The following is a 9203-nucleotide window of genomic DNA, read 5'->3' on the forward strand; positions in this document are numbered from 1 at the left end:
TAAAACTCAGCAACAGGATAAACTGGACCCCTTGGGGGTCAGCTGAAGAAACCACAGCCCGCCCCCAGAGGCCCCCCGGCTTTCCTGAAGGAGGCCCAACAGGAACGTTCGTAACGACAGCTCCGAAACCGCCCATCTTCCCCTCCCAATGCTTTGAAAAATAGTGTCTTGATACTTGTTAGAAAGGTGGGGAAGATTTTGTTCAAGACGATTGCAGCAGGAGTGAGATGAGGTTCAACTCTGAACACAGTGGGGTTCAGACCCCACTTCAGAGGAGGCAGAAAGAGCGCGAGCCTCGGGGCTCCAGGACTCGGGCTCAGTGCAGCTCCTGGGAAGGGCCGGCCTGTGGAGCAGGGACCTCGCACACTCAGGAAACACACGGGACAAGCTGGGCACTAAGCACACACAGTGAGTCAGGCACAGGCTCTGCCGCCAGTGAGCTGCTTTGCCCTGAACCTCGTGGTGGGTGGGGGTCCGAGGGAGCCCAAGTCCAAGGCAAACCTGAGGAACTAAGAAGGACTAGGGCAGAGTAGAAGCAAGGTCACGACGCATGGAGCATGGAGACCAGAGGAACAGAGAGATCAGGGAACGAGGGGGAGGGACAGGCAGGAGGCGGGGCGTGCGGAGCCTTGTGCACCGGGCTGAAGGCTTTCTGCTGATCCCGAGGCCGCCTTGAGGTCATTGCAGGGTTTTGGACCCAGGAGTGTCCCGACCAGCAATGCTGTGGACAGTGCTTTGGAACCCGTGACGCTGGAGGTAGGAAGGTGGTGGAACTTCAGAACCATCCAGACTGGAGAGACATGCCGTGAGCTCAGGTGAGGGCCCGGGGCAGAGAGGCACAGGAGATGGAATTGACCAAGACCTGGAATCCAGGGGACGTGGGTGGGGGTAGCAGGCAGGAATGTAGACCCCGCTACTCAAACATTTGGTCCCTCTGAGCGGCTGGATGGTGGACGCATTCTCTGGGGCCAGGACGCCTGGAGAAGGGACACAGCTTTGGCGGGGCAGGCATTCGAGGTGAGTGCGTCTGTGACTCTGGCCCTCAGAAGGCAGGCTTGGGACGGAGACCTCGGGGCGGGGCTCACCCCGCCTGAGCGCCTGTGGAGGAGACAGCCCAGGAGGGCTAGGGAAGCACGTACATCCCAGGGGCAGCACCGGTGGGGGCGCTGCAAAGAAGGGGGCCCCCGCATCGTGACTGGAGTCACCAGCGCCTTGCAGTCGGATGAGCCTCCCGGAGCGTGCACCCCAGGGGACTTGGCTCACCTGGTGCCTGCCAAGAATGCAAAGGTTCCCCACAGAAATGACCCGCCCAGAGAGCAGTCCGTTCCCGCCTCGGTGGACCCTGCGTGCCCCTGCGCGGCTCCAGTGGACAACTGCGCACACGCATGGAACGTGGGGTCTAAACCTGATCTTCTCTGCCTCCTGCCTGACTCAGGGAACCCCTCCCTCGGCCGAAGCTGCGGTAACGCAAACTACATCGCAGAAGATCTCAAGTCCCCTTGCCCCCACCCCCACAGTCCTGGGGGGAACGTGCAGGGCCTCGGTCTCCTCGGGGTGGCCGCTGGGCCTCGCGGCAGTGCGGCCAGTTAGAGACAGCCCGGCACGCAGGGCGTCCGATCTGAGCTCTGGCCACGGTCTGCACTGACACGGCTCTTGCTTCAGAGACGTTGTCTCTGTCCTCTAAAGTGACCCTCAGCACTCCTTTGGTCGGGCAGTCCCCAGACTTTGCCACTTTCTGTGACCCATTCGAGCAGTCCCCACCTGCTGCACAGGCCCCTCCTCAGGTGGGATCCGTCTAACTCTTCCTCATTGGATGCCGGTCAGTATTCGGCAGGAGGGCCACGCTGGCGATCGCACTGGGGGGAGCACACAATGCCCACACCCCCCCGTGATGAGTGAGGTTAAGTTGGGTCATTTGGTCAAGGTCAGCTCTGTTTACACAGGTTTTCACATGCGTGTTGTAAGATTGGGATGTCGTTCCAACCAGGGGCATTTCTCTTAGTGGGTGTTACAATGACATTATACTTAGAAAAGAATTCCTTACCCCAGGCTAAATATTTACATATTTCCTGCAAATATATTTTCTACAATCAATTATTTGATTCACTAGGAATTAATTGTGGTTTATGTCACAGGGTCAATCTAGTCAAGCATCCAGTGCCATTCACTGGTAAACATATTGAACAATTCGCCCTTCCCTCCACGGGAACCGCCACCTTTATTATAGTCTACGTAGTTCCAAACATCGGTGTTGGCTTCCGGACTTTCTGTTCTGCTGTCTCCATCCGTCGATTCTGCTGAAGAGCCACACAGGAGTCCTTGCGTACTGCTACCTGACAGTGAAGCTCTCCACGGCGACGGGCTGCTTTACGGCGAAAGGTGGGTCTGTGTTTAGGCACAGACGGAAGAGAGAGGGATCCCCGAGGAGGTGAGAGGGCTGGGATGCAGAGCCTGGGTGGAAAGACAGTGACAGACTCACAGACGCAGTGAGGCTGGACACACACCCACCGCACGGCTTGACCTCCGGGTGAGCGGCAGAGCCCGCCTCTCCGCTCCCTCCGCTCTCCGCGCCCGTCTGTCACCCACCGTGCGTTTGGGGCGTCTCTATGTGCCATGCGCCAACTCTAATTCGACTTTGACTTGGGGAAAAGCAATCCACCAGAGGGGGTGTCATAATTTGTTTCGCCGTTACCTTGCGAAATGTCATTTTGAGAATTCCATTGTCACCACGACCTCCATTTTTACAATCCCTGTATATTTATCTTTTCTTGTGTGTGAGTATACCAATAACGAATTCAATTTCTTTAAGAGAAAATGCTGAGTCGAAGGACTTCCTTCTTTAAACTGCTGGTGCAAGCACATTGCTCTTGCAAAAGCTCTGGGAACTTACATTCCTGCCCAGGATGCACACAACGGCCGTTTGTCCATCCTCCGACCAACAGTGTGTCTTATCTTCTTCAGCTTTACTAACCTGAGAGGCAAAGAAAAGTGGCATCTCACTTCTTTTTATTTGCACTGATCTGCTGGTGGCCTTTGGGATTCTGACTCTGTTGCCAGTGTTTTCTGAATTCTCTCAGCTGGGTGCCCCCAGCAATCAGGGCCAGCCTTTCAACTAGTGTTCCCCAACTCTTTATCCAATCCAGGAAGGAGTCGGGGGGCACAGAACCCAGCTGGGGCAGCGCCCTAAGTTAGCACATTATTTAGAGGTGGATCAGCTACCTAGGAAAGCGGGGAACACTTGGGGGTTCCCATGGCTCAGGGCCGAGCCCCCAAGCTTTGTAGGGGCCCTCATGCTCTGCAGAGCAGCATCAGAGACTGCTCCTCACAGGCAAATCTCACACCTCTGCCATGTGGGCAGAAGGCCTGGGGCAGCCACCTTGCCTGGTGGCGCCAGGTCCTCCGTGATGCTCCTGGGATACTAGTGCCCGTGCTCGGCTGTGTGAGTCTTGAAACCTTCCGATGCAGTGTCCCCATTCTCGGAGGCGGCTGTCAGGTCTCACATCTGGGCTGGGGGACACACAGCTGGCTCCTTTTTCCCTGTCAACCCCTACCTCCCGGGGGAAACAGTTTGGTCCCCTGTTCATTGTGTGTCTAGACCAGGGCTTCTCTCTGACCAAGATTCCACATCACTGCACATTCTAAGAGTTATTAGTTTTTATTTCAAAAGAGGGTTTTAAAAAAATCTTATGAGTCAACCAAGGTCTCCAAGGAATTGGAAACATAATTCTAGAACATTCGGGCTACTGATAGTCATGATGGACATGTCAACTGAAGGGGCGTGTCTCAAAGACAGTGGCCATACAGAGGAGACTGGATGGGCAGGTTAGGTGAACTAGCTTTCCGACTGGTTAAACTGGGACTTACCCAAAAAACAATAAAGGCCACAATTGGTTGAGCCAGGCACTGTGGTAAGGACTGGGCTTATTTTAAAGTGTCTTCTGCACTTCCTGACAGGCAGGGATGTAAAGACCGGCTCTTTAAATTCGCTTAGGGTCTTTGTAAATCCCAGCAGGCTGGAATTCAGCCACAGTGTGATACAACTGTTACAACCAGTGACCAGCAGATGGCAGTGTCCGCCAGCCCGCTGCATTTGTTCCGGACTGAAGGGCTGGGAGAGGTCCCCTGTGGAAACTTCTGGGAAAAACCCCACCCCACTCCCTTGTTTGTCCCCGCCCCTCCCCAATGCAAAGGCCCAAAGCCCAGTGACAGATCGTCCCAGTGGCCTGGAGCTGTGCTGCTGCCCACTGGGTGTGGATGCCAGAGCAGTTGCCCAGGGTAACCTGGGGCAGGGCAGCCCTGGGTTGAGCATGGGAAATTCCTCCCAGCCCAAGGAAGCCCAGCCTGAGCATCAGGCTGGAATTTTCCCACACCTGCGGCCCAAGCGGGCCATCCAGGCCTTGCTGGGGGACATGTTTGTAGCACCTCTTCGGTGGCGTGGAGATCAGCACCAGCAGGTGTAGTGAGGGCCAGCAGGCAGCTGTCTCTGCAGGTGTGGTCCCCAGTTTCCCTTTCCTGACGTCCCAGGGACACCATCCTCAGGACAGAGCTCCAGGCTAACCCTCTCTCCAGCTTTTAGTCACAAAGGCCAGGGGTCACAGTAGGCCAGACAGAGGACAGCCTCCGGGCCGGGTCCCTGGCAGTGGCCCCATGCCCACAGGTCCGCCACCTCTCACAGGTGAAGCCTCAGTGGACATCTGACTGCCAGCCTCATTGTGCATTTGGGGATCTAAAGCCAGGAAAGACTGAAGGACTTGCAGCCCAAAGTTAGAGGCAGGATTTAAATTTGGGTATCTTGACCCTCAGGAGCATTGACCAGTCATAGCCAAGGGGGCATCTGTTCTATCTTCCAGAAGAGCATCTTTCTGCACCGGGACCCAGCACCCCCAACAGTGGAGAGGGCAGAGCCCTCATTATGCCTCACCTACAGGGTGTCCAGGGGAGAGCTGTGGTGAGACCTGGAGATCAAAGGCACAGGACCACAGAGGGGACCCCCTACCCCAGATGGCTGTGATACCAAGTAACAGGGCACCAATGAATTCCCATCCTTGGGGACTTGGCTTCCTCCTATGGACAAATGCAGGCCATCTCTAAGGGACCTCTATGTGCTCATGCCATTAGACACGAAGGGCTGGTGTCTGGATGTGGCAGGAGATGCCTGGTGGAAGCTGAGCAGGCTGTCCCTGCAGCTGGTGCCTGCAGGTCACTGCGAGAGAGCCAGCAGAATTCAAGACTAACTTCCTCAGTGGCACTGATGCAGCGAGCCAGACTCGTGTTCCCAGGTGGCATGTGAACTGCCACCGAAAAGTCTCCTTGGAGAGATGGTGTGGCTCCCGCAGTTCTGGCATAAAAGACATCGTCACAGTCAGAGCTCCCGGAAGGCTGCCTGGGGTAGGGAGCTCCCTGTCTGTGGGAGTCTGCAAGCCCTGCTGGGAAGCACTTTGCTACGGTTCAGGCACGGCACGGAAAGTTGACCTACGTAGGAACCTAAACGGTTCTTTCTGGTCCTGGATTTCTGTGACTGAGATCAAAAGGTCAGAGAAATCGAACAGATTCTGGAAGGGGTGGATGAACAGCAAACTATTCCCCAAGGTAAGGACTTGGGGTGAGAATGTAGGGACCACCCTTCCCCACCCCAGTCAAGAAACACCCCCCTTCAGTCTGCTTTCCCCCTCCTCCCCTGTTGGAACAGTTGGAGCCTGGAATTCTGGACATTGGGGGTGGTCATCAGAGCCACACAGAGCAAAGTTAGGGCTCCAGTCCCCAGTTTCCTCCCAGCATCCTCCAAACTTTCTGCACCTGTCTCTGGGCCTCATGAGCAGCTGCCCAGTGGCCACTGGGGTGACATTGAGGTCAGAGGAATTTTCCTTCAAAACACGCTTAGCAGCAAGTAGGGCACAACTCTCAGGTGCCCCTCCTACCTGGCCCACCTACCAAAGGCTCCTACAGCCCCCCAGAGGAAGCCCCCACGTTGAGCTTTGATGAGCCTCACCAGTGGCTGATGACTTTGTATGGCTAAACCTGTGGTGAAGCCTGATCGCCTGCAAGACAGGACCCTGGTGCCCAGACCTTCCCAAGTTAATTTCGGGCCTTTTTCTCCGCCCACTTGATCGGCCTGGGGTCCATGAGAGTGGCTCCCTCACCAGGCCTCTCCTCCGTTCCCACTCTTGCCCCCTACCCGCCCCGTGCGTCCCTGTTTCAAAGTGGCTCTGCGGCCACTTCGTGGGTCAGAGCGTGGCGCACCCCGGGGAGAGGCGGCTTTGGATTCCGTGACGTCACGTGGATGCTGATCGCCCACCCCAAGTGACCGTGACGCACCACGCTGGTCTAGATTTTGAGCTCAGTGACAAACGCAGTTTTAGAGAAAAAGGACCCGCATGTCCCGCCTCGGGGGTCGGCTCGGCTCAGCCCCTCCGTTTGCCTAACAGCGGCTTGTCATTCTGCTGGAAGTTCCCGCAGTCGGGGGACACCCCGACTGCGGGTGGAGCTGAGCCAGCACCCGCCTACGACCACCCTTGCCTGCTTCTGCCCGTCAGATGCGGCCTCGGCAACCTGCCCCTGCCGGCTCCGGACACAAGCGCTCCGCCGCCCGCGAGAGTGCGCTCCGGGGCGCGCCCTCCACCGACACCGCCCGACGAGATACCCGCGGCGGGGGAAAGACGTACAGAGCTCCCACCCCGTCCCCGGCTCTTCGCGGCCAGTCCTCCGGGCTTCTCGCTGAACCACAATAGGCCCGGTAGCCCGTTTCCGTTAGCCCGACCCTGGCAGAAGGTCATCACTGTCACCAGATGAACTTCGGGCGCCGCTCCCGCGCCGGGGTCTCCTCTTCGCCCCAGGGCTGCCTTCGTAACTTCTTGCTGCTTTAAGATCTGGGCTCCCGCTTAAGCACACGCTCCGCGCCCAAACCTTTGCTCTCCGAGTGTTGGTTCATGTCCATCTGTCTTTCCGGCCTGCCCTTGCCTGCACTTCCAGTCGCTCACTCTCTTCGCTATGTGTCCCCTTCCTTGCTCCGGCAGCCCGCTCCGGCCTTTGGAGGCTGTGGCAGGGTGGGGAACAGACGAACAGGTTATCTTGTGGCGGCACTGCGCGCCCTGTGGCCTCCGTGCGCCCCCGTGGCCTCTCGCTGCGCAGTGGCCACCAGTTCGAGGCACCGACGCACAGGGCCGAGCCATTCCGCGGCCCCACCTCTGCTGTCTCGGGCACCAGCGGAATGGGAGCGGGGAGGGGCCGGTGCTTCTCTGCAGGGAGTGGGGAAGAAGCCGGACGGGCGGCGGGTACGCGAGGTTCCCCGGAGTCTCTAACTCCGGAGGGCGCGTTTGGCTCGGGCACCGCGTGGGCGGAGGGGGGCTCCCGCGAGGCCGTGGGGCAGGGAGGCGGGGCCTGGTTTTGTGCGGGAGTCGCGGGCGGGCATCACTGGCCGGCGCAGAGCAGGGGTGCGGCGGTCGGGCGCGCGGGTGGGGGACACGCCTGCCCTGGACTCCGCGTCGGGCGGGTGTAGGGGGCGCGGCGCTGCCTCCGGAGCGTTCGGCAGGGGGCGCTGCTCCGGGCGTCGGGCGGGGGTGGGTGGGGTGGGGGAGGCGGGGGGGCGCTGCTCGCTGCACACGCTTCCCCCGTTATTAAACACTATGTTCAAAAGGCGCCGGGGGACTTCCCGGAGCCACGGAGCCCGCGCCGCCCGCCCGCCCGGCCCACGGAGCCCATGGACCTGAGCGCGGCCGCCGCGCTGTGCCTGTGGCTGCTGAGCGCCTGCCGCCCCCGCGACGGGCTCGAAGCAGCCGCGGTGCTGCGCGCAGCGGGGGCAGGGCCGGCCCGGAGCCCGGGGGGCGGCGGCGGCGGCGGGAGGACCCCGGCCGCGGCGGCGGGCACCTCCGCCGTCCCAGCCGCCGCGGCTCCCGGGGCCCGCGCTTCGCTCCGCGCCACCGGCTCCGGCTTCAGGAACGGGTCGGTGGTGCCGCACCAGTTCATGATGTCGCTCTACCGAAGCCTGGCCGGGAGGGCTCCGGCCGGAGCAGCCGCCGCCTCCACCTCGGGCTCCGGCCGCCACGGCCGCGCGGACACAATCACCGGCTTCGCCGACCAGGCGACCCAAGGTACTCCCGCCTCTACCGCGCCCGTCCCTCCCGTCCGGTCCGAGGCGGAGGCCGCTGCCAGAGCCGTGCCCCTGCTCCGCTCGGCTCGGGGTGCGGCCCCCGGCTCAGCCTCGGGCGTTGAAGGAAACTTCGCCGAGGCCCACGCACCGGAACGTACTGCGCGTGGACGGTGGCGAGAGCTACGGCAGGTCGCGGGGCCGGGCCCCGGAGGGCTGAGCCGGTCCCTCTGCCCGGTGGCCCTGGCCCTGCCGCCGGCGGGTGCCCTCGAGGGGCAGGCTGAGTCGGAGGTCCGGAGAAGCGAGAGGAGGGGGGGCCTGGCCGAGTGGTGGGAGCGGCGGCGGCCGCTTCGTTGCGCCATCGCGGCAGCTTGCAGGCTCCTGGGGGTGGGGGGGCTGTGCCAACTGGAGGAAACTCGGGCGCACGCGAGACAGAGGCAGGCATCAGACTGAAGCAGATGGGCCCGGAGAGGCTGGTAGCAGCCCCGGGTACGAAGAGGGACCGTCTCAGCAGGCTGCGATAGGGCGCAGGTGTGCAGCTACGGGGCCCGCGCCGGCCCCGGGGGCCGGCGGAGGTCGGGGACTCGGGCGTGTGGGGCCGAGCGTAGAGCCAGCGGCCGCGCCCGAACGCAGGCCTCTCCGGGACCAAGCGCCCCACCTCAGTCGGGGCCAGGCCCTCCAAAGGTAGGACGAGGGTGAGGCCGTGGAGACTGCGGTGTCATCTGGATTTTATTAATCTCTATTGATGTCATTAAAGCAGACAGATAGGGGAGATTTAAGCAATTTCGGCCTTAATTCTAAACAGCCAGAGACCCAGCATGGAAGGCAGGAGAGAAAGGAGGCCGAATGGGGCTGGGAAATAAGCGTTGCTGCAGATGGGCCCTGCCCGGGAGCGGTGACCCGCATCACCCACCCCTCCCCCCCCAGCGCCCCTCCCCCCACACAGTGCCTACTCGCAGACTGCTCTACTCTGGGTGCAGGGACAGCCCCGGACCGATGGCCCCCTTTTAGGCTCCCGGGACCGGATGCTCACGGGAAGCCCGAGTCCTGATGCTGCTGCGTGGCTGCCAGGTCCCGGGGGAGCTGGGGGATGTGGGGCCCGCGGCTGGCAGAGGCGCCA

The 9203-nt window shown here is 60.9% G+C and overlaps 1 protein-coding gene across 1 annotated transcript in view; it reads left to right on the top strand.

Moving 5' to 3' along the window:
- The first annotated feature begins 7681 nt into the window (after positions 1–7681).
- The window catches only part of GDF7 (growth differentiation factor 7), a 5470-nt gene continuing 3948 nt past the window's right edge, over positions 7682–9203 (top strand). The window contains exon 1 of the mRNA XM_037151849.2: positions 7682–8087. Coding sequence (XP_037007744.2) covers positions 7697–8087 — 391 coding nt within the window. The 5' untranslated portion in view covers positions 7682–7696. The remainder of the gene's footprint in view (positions 8088–9203) is intronic.

The sequence above is a fragment of the Artibeus jamaicensis genome, unplaced genomic scaffold (assembly GCF_021234435.1).
Source record: "Artibeus jamaicensis isolate MK-2021 breed Jamaican fruit bat unplaced genomic scaffold, CSHL_Jam_final contig_465, whole genome shotgun sequence".
NCBI lineage: Eukaryota > Metazoa > Chordata > Mammalia > Chiroptera > Phyllostomidae > Artibeus > Artibeus jamaicensis.